A 27,010-nucleotide genomic window follows, 5' to 3' on the forward strand; every position below is an offset into this window, starting at 1 on the left:
GATTATTTCACTGTATCACAATTCCAGTGGGTCAGAAGTTTACATACACTAAGTTGACTGTTCCTTTAAACAGCTTGGAAAATTCCAGAAAATGATGTCATGGCTTCAAAAGCTTCTGATTAGCTTATGGCTAATTGACATCATTTGAATCAATTTGAGGTGTACCTGTGGACGTATTTCAAGGCCTACCCTCAAACTCAGTGCCTCTTTGCTTGACATCACAGGAAAATCAAAATAAATCAGCCAAGAGCTCAGGATTTTTTTTTGTAGACCTCCACAAGTCTGGTTCATCCTTGGGAGCAATTTCCAAACGCCACATTCATCTGTACAAACACCATGGGACCACGCAGCCGTCATACCGCTCAGGAAGGAGACGCGTTCTGTCTCCTAGAGATGAACGTACTTTGATGCAAAAAGTGAAAATCAATCCCAGAACAGCAGCAAAGGACCTTGTGAAGATGCTGGAGGAAACAGGTACAAATATATCTATATCCACAGTAAAACGAGTCCTATATCAACAGAACTGAAAGGCCACTCAGCAAGGAAGAAGCCACTGCTCCAAAACTGCCATAAAAAAAGCCAGACTACGGTTTGCAACTGCACATAGGGACAAAGACAGTACTTTTTGGAGAAATGTCCCCTGGTCTGATGAAACAAATAGATCTGTTTTGCCATAATGACCATTGTTCTGTTAGGAGGCAAAAGGGGGACGCTTGCAAGCCAAAGAACACCATCCCAACCGTGAAGCACTGGGTGGCAGCATCATGTTGTGGGGGTGCTTTGCTGCACGAGGGACTGATGCACTTCACAAAATAGATGGCTACATGAGGAAGGAAAATGATGTGGATATATTGAAGCAACATCTCAAGACATCAGTCAGGAAGTTAAAGCTTGGTCACAAATGGGTCTTCCAAAACGACAACGACCCCAAGCATACTTCCAAGTTGTGGCAAAATGGCTTAAGGACAACAAAGTCAAGGTATTGAGTGGCCATCACAAAGCCCTGACCTCAATCCTATAGAACATTTGTGGGCAGAACTGAAAAAGTGTGTGCGAGCAAGGAGGCCTACAAACCTGACTCAGTTACACCAGCTCTGTTAGGAGGAATGAGCCAAAATTCACCCAACATATTGTGGGAAGCTTGTGGAAGGCTACCCGAAACGTTTGACCCAAGATAAACAATTTAAAAGGCAATGCAACAAAATATTAATTGAGTGTGTGCAAACTGCTGACCCATTGGGAATGTGAGGAAATAAATAAAAGCTGAAAGAAACCATTCTCTCTATTACTATTCCGACATTTCACATTCTTAAAAGAAAGTGGTGATCCTAACTGACCTAAAACAGGGAATATTTACTTGGATTAAATGTCAGAAACGGTGAAAAACTGAGTTTAAATGTATTTGGCTAAGGTGTATGTAAACCTCCGACATCAATTGTAAATACATCCCAAGATTTACACCCATTGGTTGAGAGAGAGAAGGAGATAATTGCAAGAGTGAGCCCATAGGCTGAACAGCAAGCATGAGGAATATGCATTTTTGTAAATAGGTGAATGATATTCTGCACATGGTTAATAGGAATGAGAAGAAACAAGACACCGTTAGAATAGGAAAAAGTGAATTGTGTGATTACTGGATGAAATTAATCAATCATTCAGACCAGCCTTCCTGGTAGAATTCTCGTAAACTACAGTGCATTCGCAAAGTATTCAGACCCCTTGACTTCGTCCACATTATGTTACAACCTTATTCTCAAAGTTATTTTTAAAATGTTTTTCCCATAATCAACCTACACACAATATCCCATAGTTACAAAGCAGAAACAGGTTTACACATTTTTGCTAATGTATTAAATGTAAAAAACAGAAATATCCCATTTTAGTCAGTACTTTAGTTGAAGCACCTTTGGCAGTGATTAGTCTTGGTTATGGCTCTACAAGCTTGGCACAACTGTATTTGGGGAGTTTATCCCATTCTTCTCTGCAGATCCTCTCAAGCTCTGTCAGGTTGGATAGGGAGCGTCGCTGCACAGCAATTTTCAGGTCTCTCGAGAGATGTTCGATTGGGTTCAAGTCCAAGCTCTGGCTGGGCCACTCGGATATTCAGAGACTTGTCAGAAAAGCCACTCCTGCATTCTCTTGGCTGTGTGCTTAGGATCGTTGTCCTGTTGGAATGTGAACCGTCGCCCCAGTCTGAGGTTGTGAGCACTCTGGAGCAGGTTGCCATTTTTCCCTTGATCCTGACTAGTCTCCAAGTCCCTGCCTCCGAAAAACATCCCCAAAGCATGATGCTGCCACCACCATGATTCACCGTAGAGATGGTGCCAGGCTTCCTCCAGACGTGACGCTTGGCATTCAGGCCAGAGTTCAATCTTGGTTTCATCAGACCAGAGAATCTTGTTTCTCGTGGTCTGAGTGCTTATAGGTGCCTGGCCACTCTACCATAAAGGCCTGATTGGTGGAGTGTTGCAGAGATGGTTGTCCTTCTGAAAGGTTCTCCCATCTCAATAGAGGAACTCTGGAGCTCAGTCAGAATGACCATCAGGTTCTTGGTCACCTCCCAGACCAAGTCCATTCTCCCCCGATTGCTCAGTTCGGTCAGGCGGGCGGCCAGCTCTATGAAGAATCTTGGTGGTTCCAAACTTCTTCCATTTAAGAATGATGGAGGCCACTGTGTTCCTGAGGACCTTCAATGCTGCAGAAATGTTTTGGTACCCTTCACTAGATCTGTTCCTTGACACAATCCTGTCTTGGAGCTCTACAGACAATTCCTTCAACCTCATGGCTTGGTTTTTGCTCTGACATGCACTGTCAACTGTGGGACCTTATATAGACAGGTGTGTGTCTTTCCAAATCATGTCCAATCAAATTGAATTTACCACAGATGGACTCCAATCAAGTTGTAGAAACATCAAGGATGCTCAATGCAAACCGGTTTCCTTTTCTCATTATGGGGTATTGTGTGTAGATTGCTAAAAATAAAAATAAACAAATAATTTTTCAGAATAAGGCTGTAATGTAAAAAGTCAAGTAGTCTGAATACCTTCTGAATGAGGAATAAGGAAAATGAGAGCAACAGTGCAAGAGTAGGAGCGAGAGAGAGAGAGGATAGAGAGAAGATTAAGAGGACGAAAGCTAATGGACAGGGTGGGCTGCTTAGAGATAATATCTAATGGGACACAGTCACTGACATACAGTATGTGTTTAAAAAAACAACATTTGTGGACCAGGGAGCCATAGGCCTACATAAGATACATAGGCCTATTGAAACAACCAGCTTGGATTGCAAACAATACTACCATATAAAAGTTCAAAGAAATACTTTGTTTCTAGGAGTGACCGAAGACAGGCAGACAAAATGAATAAAGTGAGCAAAAGAAGCATAGTGTCATATAAAAAGTGTATAAATTCACAATCGTAATTCAATTAGACCCCAAATAAATTTCTGAATGTCCAAGTCCCAAACCCAACACAAAATCGTCCCCAAGTCAATCAAATCCAAAAATGAGCAATCCCCCTTCAAAATATAAAAATATAAGTAATTCAATACAGGCACAAACTAATACAGTCAACAGGATCAATCTCACCGAATGGTTGAGGAGGAAAATCCGGCCTGGTGGAGATTTCCTTATAACAGCTCAATGTTCATGGCATCCTCCAAAACAATCAATCAACACATGGAATTCTTTGTCATTGGGGTTAACAATCCACAAGATTGAGCAACAATTATTACTTGGAATGGCTAATATAGGTTCTTAAAATATTTTTTCCAAACAAACAAAACCTCAGCTAGGTACACAAATATTTCTCAAAACTCTCCTCCATTTCTAGAGACATTCAGTCTTAAAAAGGGACAGCCAACCAAATGGATTGAATTCTTAGAGTTGACAGTGAAAATAACGCAGTCAGAAATGGAAAATACAAAGTAAAACAGCATGAAAATAGACAAAGGTTTAACCTTGCAAGGTCTTTTCAGACATATAATTATGTCAGATTTAAAGTTCATGTGCCTATCACCTCACACTTGTGGCAGCGTCACAGTTCGATGTATGAGCCTCTTCAGTGGCCCTTTGAGATGCCTGCCAATGGCAAGTTCTGCAGGGGTGCAGCCAGTGTACTCTTGTTTGGAGCTGTTGATGGTAAAACGGAATTCAGGCAACTACTTAACCCACTTCCTGTGATGCTCACCCACGAAACACGCCATCATGGTCTTTCGAGTCCTGTTGACCCTTCCAGGTTTATCTAAAGGGTGGAAGCTGGAGGTCAGCTTTTGGATCACCCCCCACTTTTATCAAAATGTCTGAGAGGACTTTGCTCGTGAACTGGGAACCACGATCAGAGACGATGAATTTAGATGAACTCTTCACAAGATGGGTGTCCCTTTCATAATTTGGCAGTCTGAGTCTTGCTGTCTCAGGAGGCAGAAAAGCTCCCCCCACTTTGTGAAATAGTCCACACAATCACAAGTAGAAAGGCATTTCCCTTCTTGCTCTTGGGAAACGTCTTGGTGTACTTTCCATCCAATCCCGTCAGGCCGGTCATCATGTGTCGCCTCTTGCTTTCAATCCCCTCACGCAGTCATTTTGAGCACATACAATCTCTGCGAGGGATGTCGGCAGATCAGAGGCACAAGATGCTTGTTAGCGAGCCACATAAGGAGCCATCACTGGGTTGTCTGACGGTTCTGCAGCCCTTGTCTGGGCCGACATTCATGTAGCCTCTACAGTAATATACTTGAACAATTGCAGCCCATAAAACGGAACTCCATCCAAATAATGGCGTCATTCTCAACTGCCCACAACACACTACTTTCCCAAAGTAGAGCAGTTGTACTCTGCCCCTTTCAGACCTCTGGAGGAATATGCTATGGCCCTCTCATCCCCATTGATTTTCTGTGTCAGGACTGCTCCAAGACCCACGCCGCTGGCGTCAGTTTGTACCTGGAAAGGCAAGGTCAGGTCAGGTTGTGAGAGCCGGAGGCTTTTCTAGGGCGATGCAGCTGGTCCACACACTGCTGGCATTTCTCAGTCTATTCCCACTTCACTCCTTTCTGCATGAGGTTGTTCAACGGAGAGGCAAGGTCAGCAAAGTGGGGTATACAGTGATTTCTGAAAGTATTCAGACCAATTTAATTTTTCCCCCATTTTGTTACGCTACAGCCTTATTCTTAAAATAGATTAAAAACATTTAAAAAAAAATAATCAATCCAAACACAATACCCCATAACGAAAAAGCGAAACCAGGTTAAGATTTTTTTTGCAAATTTATAGAAATACCTTATCTACAGAAGTATTCAAACCTTTTGCTAGGAGACTCGAAATTGAACTCAGGTGCATCTTGTTTCCATTGAACATCCTTGAGATGATGTTTCTACAACTTGATTGGAGTCAACCTGTGGTAAATTCAATTGATTGGACATGATTTGGAAAGGCACACACCTGTCTATATAAGGTCCCACAGTTGACAGTGCATAAAATAGCAAAAAACAAGCCATGAGGTTGAAGGACTTGTCAATAGAGCTCAGAGGCAGGATTGTGTCGAGGCACAGATCTGGGGAAGGGTACCAAAACATTTCTGCAATATTGAAGGTCCCAAAGAACACAGTGGCCATCATTCGTAAATGGAAGAAGTTTGGAACCACCAAGACTCTTCCCATTGCTGGCCGCCCAGCCACACTGAGCAATTGAGGGAGAAGGGCCTTTGTCAGGGAGGTGACCAAGAACATGATGGTCACTCTGACAGAGCTCCAGAGTTCCTCTTGGAGATGGCAGAACCTTCCAGAAGGACAACAATCTCTGCAGCATTCCACCAATCAGGCCTTTATGGTTGAGTGGCCAGATGGAAGCCACTCTTCAGTAAAAGACACCACAGCCCGCTTGGAGTTTGCCAAAAGGGAGCCTGAAGAACTCTGACCATGAGAAACAAGATTTTCTGGTCTGATGAAACCTAGATTTAACTCTTTGGCCTGAATGCCAATCTGGAAGAAACCTGGCACCATCCCTACAGTTAAACACGGTGGTGGCAGTATCATGCTGTGTGATGTTTTTCAGCTGCAGGGACTTGGAGACTAGTCAGGACAGAGAAAAAGATGAACGGAGAGATCCTTGATGAAAACCTGCTCCAGAGCACTCACACCTCAGACTGGGGTGAATGATCACCTACCAAAAGTACTGACTAAAGGGTCTGAATACTTATAAATGTACATTCAGTTTATTTTTATTACATTTGCTAAACATTTCTAAAAACCTGTTTTCACTGTCATTATGGGGTATTGTGTGTCGATTAATGAAGAAAAAATGCATTTAATAACTTTTAGAAAAAGGCTGTAATGTAACAAAATATGGAGAAAGTGAAGGGGTCTGAATACTTTCAGAATGCACTGTAGGTTTCCAGGGTCCACACAGTACCATGCCACAAGTGAATTGGGTTTTTCAAATCAAATCCAACTTTATTTGCCACATGCGCCGAATACAACAAGTGTAGATATTACCGTGAAATGCTTACTTACAAGCCCTTAACCAAGTGCAGTTCAAGAAGAAGAAAATATTTACCAAGTAGGCTAAAATAAAAAGTAATAATACAAATTAGCACAATAAGAGTAACAAGGCTATATACAGGGGGTACTGGTACTGAGTCAGTGTGCAGGGGTACAGGCTACCTGAGGTAATCTGTACATGTAGGGGGGGGGGCAAAGTGACTATGCATAGGTAACAAACAAACAGCAGTGTACAAGAGGGACGACAGGGGGGATTTTAATGAATTGTTCAGCAGTCTTATAGCTTGGGGGGTAGATGCTGTTGAGGAGCATTTTTTTGTCCTAGACTTGGAGCTCCGGTAACACTTGCCGTGCGGTAGCAGAGAAGACAGTCTATAACTTTGGTTACTGGAGTCTGAAAAATTTCTGGACTTTCCTTTGACACCGCCTATTATATAGGACCTGGATGGCAGGAAGCTTGGCCTCAGTGATGTACTGGGCCGTTCGCACTACCCACTGTAGCGCCTTACGGTCAGCTTCCTTCAGCTGTGTCTGTGTGTGAGAGACTTTCCATCAGTGAGCACAAAGGCTCTGGAATCCCACGTGATGAGCTGCTCACATGGTTTGGGCAACTGCTACCATAGCTGCTTCTGCATCAAGCTTAAGGTGTATCCTGTATCTAACACAGCCTGCACTTGGGTGCCCCAAACTTCTATGGGGACTACCAGTAAGGCAGGAAACTCAGCGTGCTATGGCCATGTGTTTAGTAGGTCTACCATCTCTTATGATTGGTGGTTATTCACCTTGGCCCAGTAATCCTTATTTGAAGCCATGTCCTTTTCCACTATAGAGCAGACTTTGACAAACGTCTCAACGGTCATGACGGATCCTCTTCAACTGCTAGCAAGAGTTATTATTCAAGAGCTTTCTCACCATCGCAGTCTCTGACATGTCCGGCTTCCATTTCAGGCACAATGCCCTGTAATCATAAGAAAAGTCCTGAATCTATCGGTCTGGATCTTGAAAAAGGTTTCTTCCCCTGTTCTTCAACTTCAGTCAGGTAATCAGATGGTAAGAAAGCAAACAGGAAAGAACGATTGAATTCTGCCCAATTGTTAACATATTTATTTTTTAGCGACCCACCAGGTCCCGTGAGGACTGTGAAAAAGCTTTGAGTACATGGAATGGGAACTTCATGATGCTCCTTTTGGGATATTACTGAGATCAGGGATGTGACAGCAGAATATTATATTAGAGGATGGGGTGCTTGTGGATTTGACTTTAGAGATCTCCTTGTCCCATTTCTCCGCTCTTCTGAGCATACATTTTACCACTGCTTGCTCCAGGTGGGCTAGTGAGTTTTTCATTGTCACTTCCATGGCCTCAAATCGTTGCTCCTCATACTCTGAGGCTGGTCTCTCTGTTCACAGCATTCTCCAGTGTTTACTTGATCTTGGAATCCTTTGACAGTGTTGTTGACTTCCTCCAAATCAACTGTAGTAGTAAGTGTGGCACTTTTACCACACCATCATCCTCTTCCTCCATACTGTCAACTCACACAACAGTGATGATATATTTGAGCCACAGGATTTCAAAAGGTAACGCCAGGCCCAGGGTTGAAGGGCGGTGTACCTTGGCCTGCTTCATCTTGCCCTGGGTCAATGTCTGTTTGTACCTCTAAATGGCTACGGTCATACCCGACACCAGCCATATTAGCAACAACATAACTCTCGTAAAAATAAAATTAACAAGTCTCCCAGTACTGGCCACCAGTCGAAAAATCAGCTTGTATAAACATTCCAAGAAACACGGTGTTCATATGAGTGACCGAAGCAAGACAGACAAAATGAATAACGTGAGCAAAAGAAGCATATTGCCATGTAAAGTGTATATATTCACAATTTCAATTCAATTAGACCCCAAATAAAGTTCTGAATGTCCAAGTCCCAAGCGCAACAAAAAATGGTCCCAAAGTCAATCAAATAAAAAATGAGCAATCCCCCTTCAAAATACAAGAATATAAGTAATCCAATACAGGCACAAACTAACCGAGTCAACAGGATCGATCTCACCGGATGGTTGAGGAAGAGGAAAATCCCGCCTGGTGGAGATTTCCTCATCAAATCAAACTTTATTTGTCACAGGCGTCGAATACAACAAGTGTAGACTTTACAGTGAAATGCTTACTTACAAGCCCTTAACCAACAGTTCACAAAGAGTTAAGAAAATATTTACCAATTAGACTACAATAAACAGTAATAATAAAAAGTAACAATAAGAATAAAAATAACGAGGCGATATACAGGGAAACCGGTACCCGAGTCAGTGTGCGGGATTACAGGCTAGTTTGTACATGTAGGTGGGGGTGAATGCATAGATAATAAACAGCAAGTAGCTGCGTGTACAAAAGGGAGGGGTCAATAAAATTGACCGGTGGCGATTTTATTAATTGTTCAGCAGTCTTATGGCTTGGGTGTAGAAGCTGTTGAGGAGCCTTCTGGTCCTAGACTTGGCGCTCCGGTACCGCTTGCTGTGTGGTAGCAGAGAGAACAGTCTATGACTTGGGTGACTGGAGTCTCTGACAATTTTATGGGCTTTCTTCTGACACCGCCTATTATATATAGTTGAAGTCTGAAGTTTACATACACTTAGGTTGGAATAATTCTAATTTGTTTTTCAACCACTCCACAAATTTCTTGTCAACAAACTATAGTTTTGGCAAGTCGGTTAGGACATCAACTGTGTGCATGACAAGTCATTTTCCCAACAATTGTTTACAGACAGATTATTTCACTGTATCACAATTCCAGTGGGTCAGAAGTTCACAGACTTAAGTTGACTGTGTGTAAACAGCTTGGAAAATTCCAGAAAATGATGTCATGGCTTTAGAAGCGTCTGATAGGCTAATTGACATCATTTGAGTAAATTGGAGGTGCACCTGTGGACGTATTTCAAGGTCTACCTTCAAACTCAGTGCCTCTTTGTTTGACATCATGGGAAAATCGAAATAAAAATCAGCCCCAAAAAAATTGTAGGACCTCCACAAGTATGGTTCATCTTTGGGAGCAATTTCCAAACGCCTGAAGGTACCATGTTCATCTGGGCAACCAATAGTACATAAGTATAAACACCATGGGACTACGCAGCCGTATTAATACTAGGTTTAAATGTCAGGAATTGTGGAAAAACTGAGTTTAAATGTATTTGGCTAAGGTGTATGTAAACTTTTGACTTCAACTGTAGGTCCTGGATGGCAGGATGCTTGGCCCCATGGATGTACTCGGCCGTTCACACTACCCTCTGTAGCGCCGAGCAGTTGCCATACCAGGCGGTGATGCAACCGGTCAGGATGCTCTCCGGCAGCGCAGCTGTAGAACCTTTTGAGGATCTGTGGACCCATGCCAAATCTTTTCAGTCTCCTGAGGGGGAAAAGGTTTTGTCGTGCCCTCTTCATGACTGTCTTGGTAAATTTGGACCATGATAGTTCGTTGGTGATGTAGACACCAAGGAACTTGAAAAACTCCCGACCTGCTCCACTACAGCCTGTTAATGTGAATGGACACAAACCCCCACCCCTCGTCTTACCAGTGGTAGCGTTTCTGTTCTGCCAGTGTATTGAAAATCCCGCTAGCTCTATATTGTCCGTATCGTCATTCAGCCACGTCTCGGTGAAACATAAGATGTTACAGTTTCTAATGTCCCGTTGGTAGGATAATCTTAACCGTAGGTCATAAATGGTATTTTCCAATGATTGCACATTAGCAAGAAAAACATATGGCAGTGGGTGTTTACTCGCTCACCTACGGATTCTCAGAAGGCTGCCCGATCTGCGGCCCCTTTTCTTCACGCAAATGGCGGGGATCTGGGCCTGTTCCAGTGAAAGCTGGATATCCTTCTCGTCGGACTCGTTAAAGGAAAAAGTTTATTCCAGTCCGCGGTGAGTAATCGCTGTTCTGGTGTCCAGAAGTTATTTTCAGTCATCAGAGACAGTAACAGCAACATTATGTACACAATAAGTTTTAAAAAATAAGTTACACAAAACGCAAAAAAAAAAAAATAGCACAATTGGTTGGGAGAATGTAAAACGTCAGCCATGTTCTTCGGCGCCATCTTATAATAGCTCAATGTTCATGGCATCCTCCAAAACACCCAACATATAAATTATGTGAAGTTAACAATTCACAAATGATCAACAATTATTACATGGAATGACAAATATAGGTTCTTAAAAGGTTTTTCCAAACAAATAGAACCTCAGCCAGGTACACACCAAACATTAGAAAATGATCCTCCATTTCTAAAATAGACATGCTGTCTTAAAGGAAAAGCCCACCAAACTGACAATGGCAGCCATCTTAGATTTGACAGTGAAAATAATGCAGTCTAAACTGGCAGATACATAATACAATAGCATGAAAATATACATAAAGTTTCACCTTGCAATGATTTTTTAAAATCTTTAAAACCTATCATAATTATATGTCTATGTTCCTATCACCTCATACTTGTGCCAGCATCCCAACTATGGCTCCCTGGTCCACATACACTTTTGCTGTACTTTTAAACCAAGAGCTTAGAAAATGATTGAAGCACACGCACACACCTTGATGGTGGCGTCCTCAGAGGAGGTGACCATGACGGAGAAGACAGGATGGAAGATGACCCGTGTGACGGGGGAGCGGTGGCCGCTCAGGGCGTATCTCTCTGGGGGACGGGGGATCCACTCCTTAGGGTCCCTCTTCTGGGCCACCGGACCCCCTAGAGTGATCTCCTCTTTGGCCTCATTCAGCTTCGACTCCAGCTCCATCACCTGGAGGAGAGAAGGGGTGGGATTGGGAAAGAGCGACGAGAGAGGTATAAAAAGAAGGAATAGTTGGAAGATCAGGGTTAGAAAAGAAGACGAGAAGAGAGGAATAAAGAGGTGATAGTTCAGTTGGTTGTTTATTATTCTCCAAAAGTGTTGTTTCACGCATACTCCAGATATACACTGCATTCAAAGTATTTAGACCCTTTCACTTTTCCATATTTTGTTAGGTTACAGCCTTATTCAAAAATATTTTAAATACAAAAAAAGTGTCTACACACAATACCCCATATTGACAAATCAAAAACAGGCTTGTAGAAATGTTTCAAATGTATTAAAAATAAAAAACAGAAAAACCTTATTTACATAAGTATTCAGACCCTTCGCTATGGGACTTTAAATTGAGCTCAGGTGCATCCTGTTTCCATTGATCATCCTTGAGCTGTTTCTACAACCTGATTGGAGACCACCTGTTGTAAATTCAATTGATTGCACATTATTTGGAAAGGCACATACCTGTCTATATAAAAGTTTGACAGTGCATGTCAGAGCAAAACCAAGCCATAAGGTAGAAGGAATAGAGCTCCGAGGCAGGATTGTATCTGGGGAAGGGTACTAAAAATGTATTGCAGCATTGAAGGTCCCCAAGAACACAGTGGCCTCCATCATTCTTAAATGGAAGAAGTTTGGAACCACAAAGACTCTTCCTAGAGCTGGCTGCCCGAGGGAGAAGGGCCTTGGTCAGGGAGGTGACCAAGAGCCGGTGAGCTCCAGAGGTCCTCTGTGGAAAACCTTCCAGAAGGACAACCATCTCTACAGCACTCCACCAATCAGGCCTTTATGGTAAAGTGGGCAGATGGAAGCCACCCTTCAGTAAAAGGCAGATGACCGCCTGCATAGAGTTTGCCAAGAGGCACCTAACGGACTCTCAGACCATGAGAAACAAGATTCTCTGGTCTGATGAAACCAAGATTAAACTCGTTGCCCTGAATGCCAAGTGTCTGAATACTTATGTGAATGTGATTTATGTTGTACATTTTTAATACATTTGCAAATATTTCTAAAAAACGTTTTTTTCTTTATCATTATGGGGTATTGTGTGTAGATTGGTGAGGGGAAAATGTTATAATAAGGCTGTAACATAAAATGTGGAAAACGTCTAGGGGTCTGAATTAGGGATGCACGATATAACGGTAAGCATATAAGAATCGGACTAAATTAACTAAAAATGCCAACACCGGCATCGGCCCGAAGTGTAGTTTAAACGCCGATATGCAAAACCGATGTTATTGCTGACGTGCGTACTTATATATATACACACTACCGTCCAAAAGTTTGGGGTCACTTAGAAATGTTCTTGATATCCATGAAAACGTGCATGAAATGGGTTGCAAAATTATTAGGAAATGTAGTCAAGACATTGACAAGGTTATAAATAATGATTTTTAACTGAAATAATTGTGTCCTTCAAACTTTGCTTCCGTCAATGAATCCTCCATTTGCAGCAATTACAGCCTCGCAAACCTTTGGCATTCTAGTTGTCAATTTGTTGAGGTAATCTGAGAGATTTCACCCCATGCTTCCTGAAACACCTCCCACAAGTTGGGTTGGCTTGATAGGCACTTCTTACGTACCATACGGTCAAGCTGCTCCCACAACAGCTCAATAGGGTTGAAATCCGGTGAATGTGCAGGCCACTCCATTATTGACAGAATACCAGCTGACTGCCTCTTCCCTAAATAGTTCTAGCATAGTTTGGAGCTGTGCTTTGGGCCATTGTCCTGTTGTAAGAGGAAATTGGCTCCAATTAAGAGCCGTCCACAGGTTATGGCACGGTGTTGCAAAAGGGAGTGATAGCCTTCCTTCTTGTGTATAAGGTAGTCATTTGTGAATATGTTAGATTACTTGTTAGATAATACTGCACTGTTGGAACTAGGAGCACAAGCATTTCGCTACACTCACATTTATCATCTGCTAACCATGTGTATGTGACCAATACAATTTAATACCCTGTACAAATCTTCCACTTTACCATCACCAAAGCACCCCCAGACCATCACATTGCCTCCACCATGCTTGACAGGTGGCGTCAAGCACTCCTCCAGCATCTTTTCATTTTTTCTGCATCTCACAAATGTAATTTTTTGTGATCTGAACACCTCCAACTTAGAATGGTCTGTCCCTAACACTCTTTTCCAATCTTCCTCTGTCCAGTGTCTGTGTTCTTTTGCCCATTTTAATCTTTTCTTTTTATTGGCCAGTCTGAGATATGGCTTTTTCTTTGCAATTCTGCCTAGAAGGCCAGCATCACGGAGTCACCTCTTCACTGTTGACGCTGAGACTGGTGTTTTGTGGGTACTATATATATATATACTATTTAATGAAGCTGCCAGTTCAGGACTTGTGAGGCGTCTGTTTCTCAAAGTAGACACTAATGTACTTGTCCTCTTGCTCAGTTGTGCACCGGGGCCTCCCACTCCTCTTTCTATTCTGGTCAGAGCCAGTTTGCGCTGTTCTGTGAAGGGAGTAGTACACAGCGTTGTATGAGATCTTCAGTTTCTGGCAATTTCTCGCATGGAATAGCCTTCATTTTTCAAAACAAGAATAGAGTGACGAGTTTCAGAAGAAAGTTATTAGTTTCTGGACATTTTGAGCCTGTAATCGAACCCACAAATACTGATGCTCCAGATACTCAACTAGTCTGAAGGCAAGTTTTATTGCTTCTTTAATCAGAACAATAGTGTTCAGCTGTGCTAACATAATAGCAAAAGGGTTTTCTAGTGATCAATTAGCCTTTTAAAATTATAAACTTGGATTAGCTAACACAAAGTGCCATTGGAACACAGGAGTGATGGTTGCTGATAATGGGCCTCTGTACGCCTATGTAGATATTCCATTATCTACAATAGTCGTTTACAACATGAACAATGTCTCCACTGCATTTCTGATCAATTTGATGTTATTTTAAAAATGGACACAAGTGACCCCAAATTTTGGAACGGTAGTGTTGGTAGATGACAATGACGTCACGAAAAATACGGCACTACACGTGCAACACAGCATTCCTAACCTAGCCCACAAGGTCTGCTGTGTGAATCTATTTTGAAGTTTCAAAGGAAGATAAAGGCCATTTGCAATGTTTGTGCTGCTATTATTTCCAGAGGGGAGAAAGTGAAATATTTCAATACCACAAACCTAATTACTCATTTGAAAGTGCATCACCCCCAGACGTTCAGCGACTACTTAGGGGGAAAAAAGCAGAAAAAAAAACAAAGCTCACATTTCCAACAACTAAACAAGTTAAAGTCGAGCAGTCATTTGAAAGAGTAAGAACATTTCAGCGACGCAACTCAAAAGGTGAAATCCATTAACGCCAAGATAATGAGATTCACTGCCCTTGACAATCAACTGTTCTCTATCGTGGATGATGTTGGCTTTCGCCGACTGGTCGAACACCTTGAGCCCCGGTACACAATACCAAGTAGGCGCTATTTTTTCCAATGTTACCCTACTGGAGTTACACATTCTTGTTGAAAAGCACATCCATGAGTTCCTTGCTGTGGGCGTCACTGCTATTAGCTTCATGACTAACGTTTGGAACAGCGATGTCAGCCCCATGGGCATGCGGAGTCTGACAGCACAGTTAGTCGACGAGGATCGTGTAATATGGAAAACAGTATTGCATGCTCAAGAATGTGCTGGTTCTCATACCGCTGCTGCCATTTCAATGGCATTTGAGAACACGTTTGAAACTTGGAAACATGAACACACTCCAACCTCCATTCGAACAGCTGACTCAAGAAATAAGCTCATCAACTGTGTCTGCAGCAGACGTGATACCCTCTGTCATGGCATGTAAACGCCTGCTCAACTACACTGCCGACACAGACCGTGGGGTTATAACTTGCAAAAGTACTCTACTTGTGGCTGTGAACAAGCGATTCGGTGGCATTCTCTCTGAGCCTCTTTACTGTGTCGCCACCATGCTCGATGCTCGGTACATGGACCGCTACTTCGATGCAGACTAGAAACAGGGTTTACGTGAAATGTTACAGACACAGCTGGACAAGATGGAAACGGACACAGTGACAATGCCCACCGAAGAAGAGGACCCACGACAGAAGAGGCGACGGACAGACAGAGCTGAAACTTTACCGCTTGACATGTATGATGAAATCCTGGTTGAGAATGAAACGACTGAACAAATGAACAACAAAACAGCACAGCAAGTAAATTAAAGAAATAGGTTTTGACTATGTTTTACTGGTAATGGGGGCATACGTAAATGCCAACAAAATAACTTTTTGGTGTGTGTGTTTTTCAACTATTTAACTTAACTAGAATGCTTAAAAAGGCAGCTAAACTGTTAAATATCAGTTATCGGTATGTTTTTTTGGCAAGGAAAATATCAGATATCGTATCAGCCAAAAATGTAATATCTGTGCATCCCTAGTCTGAATACTTTCCAAATGCACTGTTCACACATACAAGTCACAGTCAACTGACAAACACATCAAATACCATAACACCACAAACGTGACGTCAACAATCACCTTCTTCTGTAATCTGATGACAGAGGTCCATTTCTTTTCCAAAAGACCAGCGTACTTCTTATCTAACTCCTCATTCTGTGGAAGAAAGGGAGGGGAGACAGAAATGGAAATATGAGAGAATGATCTCTAGGTTTAAAATTGTTGTGAGGAAATAAAATAATAGGTTAGTGTTGCAAATCGGGAATGTGTGGGGTTAGTTAGTGTGTGTGTGCTCTTGCCATATCTAATTCAGCCTCTTTCTTGAAGGTGGAGTAGGCTTCCTCATAGCCATTGGAGCGTAGGTAGTCTGCTATAGCTCGGTTTCTAACACACAGAGACAGAGAAAGAGAGAGAGAATTTGGACGCAGTGGTTGTACAGACACATGCTACACATAACGTCAGGGCTCAGGTTCTCCGCATCACAGCGCTGTATAAGTTTTGACTGACAGCCATTATAAAGTTGAGCAACACGCGTGACAAAATGCCTCCACCCCCCTCGCTAATTGGGCTACTCTGAGTGAGGGAAACATTGAGTATTATAACACTGCTTTGATGTCACAGAAGAAAAGCACACACCCTTGAGTCCAAATGTGCACTACGCATTTTCATTATCAAATATTTATTACTGCCATGTTTGATCCACAGTTATAAGGATGACATGAGTGACACCCTGCGTTGTCCTGAAAGAATGAGCCTGTTTGTCCTATTGTGAAGAACATCTGCTGTGGAACACGCACTTGAAAGCACTCATGATTGCATTCTATGCGCACCAGAATTACAATCCGTTTGTCTGAAGTGCCTTCTGAAAGCCTAACACTAAGATCAGATTCTTTAACAATCCATGTTGGATTCGAGTTATGCACACCTGACCCAGATTGGGATTTATAAAGGAACTTTTGGGGATTGCGTAAACAACCGTAATTGTGTTAGGGTGTGGACGCAGGGCTGTATTCCAAACCAAAAACTGCAAGTGTGCTTGCTTCAGTTCCTCAACGACAAAGCTAGGAGAGCTAAAACAGAAAGCACCCCTTTCCTTGAGTCAAAAGTGCATTGAAATGACTTAGGAACCGTGCACAGTTTGAAGGGGTGTGTGGCAACCTGGAGACACCAGTTAGACCTCTCACTCAAACCCTTGTAAAAGTGTTTTAATTGCTGCCATGGTCATGCTTTTTAAAGTTCTTCCATATTAGGACAATTTCCAAGAGTGGTTTTCAGAGTATCATAAAAAGGTATGTAACCTACAAAAACAATCTGTAACGTACATTAGTGCACCATTCCAGTTTCAACCGAGCATGTTTTATTGAGTCAGTGTTTTCTGTGATGACGTATTGCTAAATGTATCCTTGAATGACAACAGTGATATCAGCAGTTCTACCTTAAGAGAAATCTCCGTTCCACCTTAAGGCAGAAAGAGACCACACCCTGTCTGTCTGGCAGAAGCTGTGCTGCAGTGGAAGTGGGTGTGTGTGCTCGAGTGTGAAGTCCAGTGATATGTTTCCTCTAGGAAAACGACACTGAGAATTGAATCACAGATGGTGTGTGCATGGTTGTCATGGAAACATGGCGACACTCAGGAGAAGCAGATCGACCAACACGACCAAAACCGCATGCGCGCACACAGAGTTGTATGTCTGAGTGGCAGCCTGGTTCCATTCTCTGATGAGGGCTACATTTTCTATGAGCAGCAACAAAAAATCTCTGACATCATCAGCACTCCTCAAATCGCTTTTGGATAATTGTAATATGTGTGAGTGTCAGAGAGGGAGAGAATGTGAGTGTGTGTGCACAATTTTTTCAGAGAGAATGTGGTGTGCGTGTCATATTTACATAAGTATTCAGACCCTTTACTCAGTGCTTGTTGAAGCACATTTGGCAGCGATTATATCCATGAGTCTTCTTGTTATGACGCTACAAGCTTGGCACACCTGTATTTGGAGAGTATCTCACAGCCCGCAGTTCCCTGGTTAACATTAACCTTCATGGCTTCAATGAGAGGGGGCTGTCATTCTCCCCTGGTTTTACAAGAAAATACATTTTAATATCATAACACATCTTGCCCTCCGGTCAGCCCTGACAACCATATGCTATTTTCCCCACTTCAAATTAGCCTACAGGCACGTACAAACCGAGGGTCCACAAGACCTAACACAGATCAAGCCAAAAAAACACAAAATAAATAAATAATAATAATAATCTGAAATCAGTTTTATGATGGCGAACAGCAGACTTTTCACTGTTTTTAGCGTAGGTTACTGTTACCCCAAAACTCCCCGAATATTACCCTAAAAATAAGTGTGCATTGTTTGCTGTGGCCTTTTTTAAGCATAATTCTGATTGGTCAAGAGACTAGAGCAAATACTTTCAACTATCCGGATATCCCCCCAAAAATAATGATATTATTTAAATAGTGAAATAATTTCAAATGCCCATCTAAGGGTGTTTTCTCACGTGTTCTCTTTCAGCAAATTTTTGTGAACTCAGTGCAGTTCGCTTAAAAAGGAACTCAAACCCACTCAAAAGAGCCCCTGAAGCAAACAGAGACCACCTCCGGTTCCCTTTTTAGGACAATATTAATGCAAAGCTCCCCAAGCTCGCCTGTCATAATTCCCACACCAGCCACTAGAGTACTGCAACACTGGTTACTCTGCCATAAACCCTCACATTGGTGCCACAAAAGAGAGAACAAAAAACCTCTGTTCGTTTCACATCGGGGGCTCTTTTGAGGGGTCTGAGATCCTTTGGCGTGTTCAAACTGCACTAAAAAAAATTAAGCAAACCGCACTAAGTAAAAACATTGTCTGAAAGGGACCAAGTGTGAAAACATCCGAACACACACCTTAAAAAATTGGGGCTGGGAATTGCCTGGGACCTCACAAAATGATGTGTATACGATATGTATTGCGATTTGATACTGACATTTTATTGCAATCTGATTTTCCAAACATATTGCTCACTATATTCCTGCTGCAGAGAGAAAAAAAAGAGCATGACAAAATTTGTTTTGATCAGTCAAGGAAATAGGTGCGGAAAAGAGGTTGCCGCACTTTTTAAAAAGATTTAGAACAAACCATAGGATGAAAAATATCAGCGTTTTGGCAAATGTACAGCCAGCTATCGCTAGCTAATGCTACCTAGCATAACAAATCGATACTTTGAGTCAAAGTATCAATGTAATATCGCCCAAAATAATATTGCGATATGTAACTATCGATCCCCTCCCACCCATATCACTAGTGTGTATGTGTGCGCACGTGTGTACTTACAGTTCGTCTCGTTGTCTCTGTGACAGCACCATGTTGGCTGTAGTGGCTGCTCTCTCCCTCTGAGGGAGGCGGGTGAGACAGGGTGAGATGGTGTAGGGAGGTTCTCAGGTCCCTCGGTCAGTCGTTCAGACTTCAACCCTCAGAAACTATAACTGGTATTCCACAAAGACAGACAGAGAGAGAGAGACAGAGAGAGAGAGGGAGAGAGACAGAGACAGAGACAGAGACAGAGAGAGAGAGAGAGAGAGAGAGAGGGGCAGCCAGAAAACATGGGGGAGAAAAGCAAAACCGAGGTAGAGGGAGAGTGGATGAGAAAGACAAATGTACTGTTGACGGAAAAACAATTACAGATAAGAAATGAACACGGTACACAAACAATGACTGATATCGGCCATTCTGCCTAATGGCAAGGCTCACTGCTCCTTTCAGTCTGGACTGACAGGTGTGGAACAGGTTTAGGCTAATAGAGCTATATAAACTCAACAAAAAAAGAAACGTCCCTTTTTCAGGACCCGGTCTTTCAAAGATAATTCGTAAAAATCCAAATAACTTCACAGATCTTCATTGTAAAGGGTTTAAACACTGTTTCCCATTCTTGTTCAATGAACCATAAACAATTAATGAACATGCACCTGCGGAACGGTCATTAAGACACTAACAGCTTACAGACGGTAGGCAATTAAGGTCACAGTTCTGAAAACTTAGGACACTAAAGAGGTCTTTCTACCGACTCTGGAAAACCCAAAAGAAAGATGCCCAGGGTCCCTGCTCATCTGTGTGAACGTGCCTTAGCTATGCTGCAAGGAGGGATGAGGACTGCAGATGTGTCTAGGTCAATAAATTGCAAGAAATGTCAGTACTGTGAGACGCCGAATACAAGGCTAAAGGGAGATGTGGTAGACCACGTGCATCAAAAACCTGCACAGGATCAGTACATCCGAACATCACACCTGTGGGACAGGTACAGGATGGCAACAACTGCCCGAGTTACACCGGGAACGCACAATCCCTCCATCAGTGAGAGAGGCTGGACTGAGGGCTTGTAGCCCTGTTGTAAGGCAGGTCCTCACCAGACATCACCGGCAACAACGTCACCTATGGGCACAAACCCACCGGCGCTGGACCAGACAGGACTGGCAGAAAGTGCTCTTCACTGAACGAGTCACGGTTTTGTCTCACATGGGGTGATGGTCGGATTCGCGTTTATCGTCGAAGGAATGAGCGTTACACCGAGGTCTGTACTCTGGAGCGGGATCGAATTGGAGGGTCCGTCATGGTCTGGGGCTGTGTGTCACAGCATCATCGGACTGAGCTTGTTGTCATTGCAGGCAATCTCAATGCTGTGCTTTACAGGGAAGACATCCTCCTCCCTCATGTGGTACCCTTATTGCAGGCTCATCCTGACATGACCCTCCAGCATGACAATGCCACCAGCCATATTGCTCATTCTGTGCGTGATTTCCTGCAAGACAGGAATGCCAGTGTTCTGCCATGGTCAGCGAAGACCCCGGATCTCAATCCCATTGAGCACGCCTGGGACCTGTTGGATCAGAGGGTGAGAGCTGGGGCCATTCCCACCAGAAATGTCTGGGAACTTGCAGGTGCCTTGGTAGAAGAGTGGGGTAATATCACACAGCAAGAACTGGCAAATCTGGTGCAGTCCATGAGGAGGAGATGCACTGCAGTACTTAATGCAGCTGGTGGCCACACCAGATACCGGCTGTTATACTTTTTTATACTTTTGACACCCCCTTTGTTCTGGTACACATTATTCCATTTCTGTTAGTCACATGTCTATGGAACTTGTTCAGTTTATGTCTCAGTTGTTGAATCTTACGTTCATACAAATATTTACACATGTTAAGTTTGCTGAAAATAAACGCAGTTGACAGTGAGAGAATGTTTATTTTTTTGCTGAGTTTACAGTTGAAGTCGGAAGTTTACATTACACCTTAGCCAAATACATTTAAACTCAGTTTTTCACAATTCCTGACATTTAATCGGAGTTAAAATTCCCAGTCTTAGGTCAAGTTAGGATCACCACGTTATTTTAAGAATGTGCAATGTCAGAATAATAGTAGAGAGAATGATTGATTTCAGTTGCTTTCATATCTTTCATCACATTCCCAGTGGGTCAGAAGTTTACATACACTCAATTCGTATTTGGTAGCATTGCCTTTACATTTTTTTTTAAACTTGGGTCAAACATTTCGGTTATCCTTCCACAAGCTTCCCACAATAAGTTGGGTGAATTTTGGCCCATTCCTCCTGAAAGAACTAGTATAACTGAGACAGGCTTGTAGGCCTCCTTGCTTGCTCACGCTTTTTCAGTTCTGCCCACAAACTCTCTACAGGCTTGAGGTCAGGGCTTTGTGATGGCCACTCCAATACCTTGACTTTGTTGTCCTTAAGCCATTTTGTCACAACCTTGGAAGCATGCTTGGGGTCATTGTCCATTTGGAAGACCCATTTGCAACTAAGCTTTAACATGTCCGATGTCTTGAGATGTTACTTCAATATATCCACATCATTTGTCTTCCTCATGATGCTTTCAATTGTGTGAAGTGCACCAGTCCTTCCTGCAGCAAAGCACCCCCACAACATGATGCTGCCATCCCGTGCTTCACGTTTGGGTTGGTGTTCGTCGGCTTGCAAGCCTCCCCCTTTTTCCTCCAAACATAACGATGGTAATTATGGCAAAACAGTTATATTTTTGTTTCATCAGACCAGAGGACATTTCTACAAAAAGTATGATCTTTGTCCCCATGTGCAGTTGCAAACCGTAGTCTGGCTTTCTTATGGCGGTTTTGGTGCAGTGGCTTCTTTCTTGCTGAGCGGCCTTTCAGGTTGTCAATATAGGACTCGTTTTACTGTGGATATAGATACTTTTGTGCCTGTTTCCTCCAGCATCTTCACAAGGTTCTTTGCTTTGTTCTGGGATTGATTTTCACTTTTTGCACCAAAGTACGTTCATCTCTAGGAGACAGAACGCGTATCCTTCCTGAGAGGTATGACGGTTGCTTAGTCCCAATGGTGTTTATACTTGCATACTATGGTTTGTACAGATGAACGTGGTACCTTCAGGCGTTTGGAAATTGCTCCCAAGGATGAACCAGACTTGTGAAGGTCTACAATTTCTTTTGAGGTCTTGGCTGATTTCTTTGGATTTTCCCATGATGTCAAGCAAAGAGGCACTGAGTTTGAAGGTAGGCCTTGAAATACATCCACAGGCACACCTCCAATAGATTCAAATGATGTCAATGAAGCTTCTATACCAAGACATAATTTTCTGAAATATTCCATGCTGTTTAAAAGGCACAGTCAACTTAGTGTATGTAAACTTCTGATGCACTGGAATTGTGATGCAGTGAATTATAAGTGAAATAATCTGTCTGTAAACAATTGTTGGGAAAATTACTTGCACAAAGTAGATGTCCTAACCGACTTGCCAAAACTGTAGTTTCTTAACAAGACATTTGTGTATGTAAACTTCCGACTTCAACTGTACACATGAGATGAGTAATGTAGGGTATGTAATCATTATACACTGCTCAAAAAAAAGGGAACACTTAAACAACACAATGTAACTCCAAGTCAATCACACTTCTGTGAAATCAAACTGTCCACTTAGGAAGCAACACTGATTGACAATAAATTTCACATGCTGTTGTGCAAATGGAATAGACAACAGGTGGAAATTATAGGCAATTAGCAAGACACCCCCAATAAAGGAGTGGTTCTGCAGGTGGTGACCACAGACCACTTCTCAGGTCCTATGCTTCCTGGCTGATGTTTTGGTCACTTTTGAATGCTGGCAATGCTTTCACTCTAGTGGTAGCATGAGACGGAGTCTACAACCCACACAAGTGGCTCAGGTAGTGTAGCTCATCCAGGATGGCACATCAATGTGAGCTGTGGCAAGAAGGTTTGCTGTGTCTATCAGCGTAGTGTCCAGAGCATTTTTTTTTTACATTGGAGTATTGTGTAGATCGCCACTTTGTAACAACTAAATTTGGAAAAAATCAAGGGTGGTGTGAATACTTTCTGAAGGAACTGTATCAGTGAACACATGAATAACTAATGCTGTCCAGTCAAACTTTCAGTTTTGCGCCAAAATTCCATGTTGCATGCACCACAGACCTCAAGGTTGGCCAGTTACTTGTCTCCTGTCCATCTCTCAATCTATGAACTACATCATACCCAACAGCCAGACCGTATAGTAAGTAATACCACAGTAGACTTAGCTTGGAGACCAACTCTCCAAACCATCCAGAGAGTCACAGACATACAAGGCCCCTATAGACAACCGGGTTCTTAGAGAGGAGCTCGGGCTAGTATTACTGGACAACATTTAGGCCACACACAAAAGGATGGGCATTTGTTCGTGTACTGGCCTAGGCTGACCAAATTTGAATGGCACTAGCAGTTCGCAAAGTAGCCTAAGCGGAAAATAGACATAAATTATTTCAAAACTGCAGCTCGTTGGAACACATTTTACTACTTCAAATCAACCATTGGATTTAGAATGTGTGATTAAACGGTTGTCATTTGGCAAGGAATGTAGCTTGTGTCAGATACACATCTCATTCTAAAATCATGGGCCTTAATATGGAGTCGGTCCCCTCTTTGCTGCTTTAACAGCCTCCACTCTTCTGGGAAGACTTTCCACTAGATGTTGGAACATTGCTGCGGGGACTTGCTTCCATTCAGCCACAAGAGCATTAGTAAAGTTGGGCACTGATGTTGGGAAATTAGGCCTGGCTTGCAGTCGGTGAGGTGTTCAATAGGGTTGAGGTCAGGGCTCTGTGCATGCTAGTCAAGTTCTTTCACACCGATCTTGACAAACCATTTTTGTATGGACCTTGCTTTGTGCATGGGGGCATTGTCATGCATAAACAGGAAAATACCTTCTCCAAACTGTTGCCACAAAGTTGGAAGCATAGCGTTAAGATTTCCCTTCACTGGAGCTAAGGGGTCTAACCCAAAACCATCAAAAACAGCCCCAGACCATTATTCCTCCTTCACAAAACTTCACAGTTGGGACTATGCATTGGGACTGGTAGCGTTCTCCTGACATCAGCCAAACCCAGATTGGTCCATCGGACTGCCAGATGTGTAAGCGTGATTCATCACGCCAGAGAATGCGTTTCCACTGCTCCAGAGTCCAATGACAGTGAGCTTTACACCACTCCAGCTGACGCTTGGCTTTGCGCATGGTGGTCTTAGGCTTGTCTGCGGCTGGTCGGCCATGGAAACCCATTTCATGAAGCTCCTGACGAACAGTTATTGTACCGACGTTACTCCCAGACACAGTTATGAACTTGGTATTGAGTGTTGCAGCCTAGGACAGATGATTTTTAACGCGCTGCAAGCTTCAGCAATCAGCGGTCCCGTTCTGTGAGCTTGTGTGGCCTACCACTTTGAGGCTGAGCCGTTCTTGCTCCTAGAGCAATAACAGTACTTGCACTTGACTGGGCAGCTCTAGCAGTGCATAGATTTAACAAAGTGACTTGCTGGAAAGGTGGCATCCTATGACAGTAAGGTCTACACCTGTGGTATTTGATGCATGAGATAAATAAAACCTGATTTGACGGTGCCATGTTGAAAGTCATTGAACTCCCCAGTAAGGTCATTGTACTGGCAATGTTTGTCTAAGGAGATTGCATGGCTGTGTGCTTGATTTTATACACCTGACAGGAAAGGGTGTGGCTGAAATAGCAGAATTCAGTCATTTGAAGGAGTGTCCTCGTACTTTTGTGTATGTAGTGTAGATAATATCCCCATAATCTAAAATAGACATAAAAGTGGCCTTGACAATTTATTTCCTGTTAAGAAAATTCAGACATGCTTGGTTTCTGTAAAAGAAACAAACCTTGAACTTCAACTTCTTCACCAGCTCAGTGACATGTTCTTTAAATTACAGTTTGGTATCAAGCCAAATACCAGGATATTTGTAGGAAGGAACTCGCTGAAATTGTGTACCATTTAGGGATGTGGCGATCATTTCATCAGATGGTGATTGTCAAGCAAATAACTGGTCGGGCTCAAGGTAATTGACCGTTAATGAACATAAACACATTTGCAGACCTTTGTAGAGCATGGCGCTTGTAACGCCAGGGTAGTGGGTTCGATCCCCGGGACCACCCATATGTAGAATGTATGCACACATGACTGTAAGTCGCTTTGGATAAAAGCGTCTGCTAAATGGCATATATTATTATTATTATTAAAAAGTCTAATAAATCCATCTAATATAGCCTACACCTTCACAACAAATCCATTAGTTATTTTAGACAGGTCTAAAGAAACATGATACAAATAAAATGTAGTCTATTTCAGAAGAACAGAATAGCATAGTCTGAGTAGAAAAAATATATATACACATTATTTAACTAGGCAAGTCAGTTAAGAACGACAGATTTTTACCTTGTCAGCTCGGGGATTTGATCGGTTACTGGTTTAACGCACTAACCACTAGGCTACCTGCCACCCCTTATGTTAGGTCCTGATCTGGCTATGCCAAATGGCTGTGGGCTACACATTTAGAAGATTAGATTTCCTTCGAATTCTGTGGCATTATTTTATAGTATGAAGAATACAATTGAACAAAACTGGATCAAATATAACATTTTTCTCCAAACGATATGAGGGAGTGCGGCTATTCTGTGTTGAGCGGTTAACAAAGAAAGTCCTATATGCTTCATTTAGAGTTATTAATGTAACATTAGTTGTTCTACATGTTTTGAGTTTTAATACATTGTAAGGCTGCATGATGCAACTAATGATGATTTGAAAAAAGTAGCTTGAAAGGCATGAGCTCTGTTTTGTTTGTTTTTTTGCGCAGGGCGTACACACTAAGTCTCTCATTCACAATTTGACAAGCACTTGATAATGCCTCACATTTCATGGCGGCATCCCCTCTGTGTGGCAGTAATGCACCCTAAAAAAGAAATCCATGCCTTTTGCTTCCAGTGGAAATTGTGCCCTTGGCCCGGAGCGCTGCGTTGCGCCCTTCTCCCTGAGCGCTGCGTTGTGCCCTTCTCAAAGGCTACAAATGAAGACAGACACATCGGGGACGCAACCTTATCCAATTCCGAGATGCATATTGAAGATATTGGAAGGACTGTCCACATGTACTTTTCATCAGAAAACAACAACAAACATAAATTGTGCAAGCCTATGTCAATCTACTAAATTGAATTATTCTATGCTAAAAAATAATATTCCACACATTGTCTGGGACAGTTGTGGGATGCGATAGATGCCAAATGAATACAAATACTAGCATCAAAAAACGTTTTACGCAATGTGGCTGCCGCAGCAGATCAGAACATTTAGCTTAAAATGTTGATAAACTATTAAGCTATTTCTTCACATTATAAACACAGCAATGCGCATATGGTAGTAGGCTATACGCGTGAATGTTCCATTAGCAACAAAATACCATTATCAAAAGTGAATGCAATTATGCATGTAATGCTTTTATTATAAAGGTGCCTTTTTATGATGAAAATGATCTTCCCCAAACATGAAACTCACGCGCTGCTTATGTATGCTAATGAAGCTCTTACAACCCTTGTAAAGCGGATTAATGGGCTTCATTTTAAAGAAGTTATTTGGCCACTTAAATTGCGATACAAACCTTATCAAAACATAAAGGCTAGGCTACATGAGGTGCACGACTATGAGTTGAAAAAGTCACCAAATTAGGGCATTATACCTGAAAACACATCGGCAATCAATGCCTGTTTTACGTAGGTGGCTTGTTGTGGCTGAGGGGCTTTGCTGCTGTTGGGCTTTTTTCCCCACCACCATTCTTCAAATGATTGAATCAATTTGTTGTGTTACCTCTTGTAGTCGCCACAAATCTGAGGTACTTTTAACAACTTGCATTTGGTTGTCATTGGTTTGCCTGGTGCCAAAATACTGCCATACC

At 42.5% G+C, this 27,010-nt stretch overlaps 1 protein-coding gene across 4 annotated transcripts in view; it reads right to left on the reverse strand.

Annotated features, from left to right (window-relative positions):
- The window catches only part of LOC123994773 (lissencephaly-1 homolog B), a 45,426-nt gene that overhangs the window by 12,779 nt on the left and 5,637 nt on the right, over positions 1–27,010 (reverse strand). For all 4 annotated transcript variants that reach the window (XM_046297760.1, XM_046297761.1, XM_046297762.1 and 1 more), the window contains exons 2-5: positions 19,075–19,226; positions 16,051–16,135; positions 15,833–15,907; positions 11,079–11,285 (exon numbers count right to left, since the gene is read on the reverse strand). In XM_046297760.1, coding sequence (XP_046153716.1) covers positions 11,079–11,285; positions 15,833–15,907; positions 16,051–16,135; positions 19,075–19,106 — 399 coding nt within the window. In that variant the 5' untranslated portion in view covers positions 19,107–19,226. The remainder of the gene's footprint in view (positions 1–11,078; positions 11,286–15,832; positions 15,908–16,050; positions 16,136–19,074; positions 19,227–27,010) is intronic.

Source organism: Oncorhynchus gorbuscha, linkage group LG14 (assembly GCF_021184085.1).
Source record: "Oncorhynchus gorbuscha isolate QuinsamMale2020 ecotype Even-year linkage group LG14, OgorEven_v1.0, whole genome shotgun sequence".
NCBI classification, from domain to species: domain Eukaryota; kingdom Metazoa; phylum Chordata; class Actinopteri; order Salmoniformes; family Salmonidae; genus Oncorhynchus; species Oncorhynchus gorbuscha.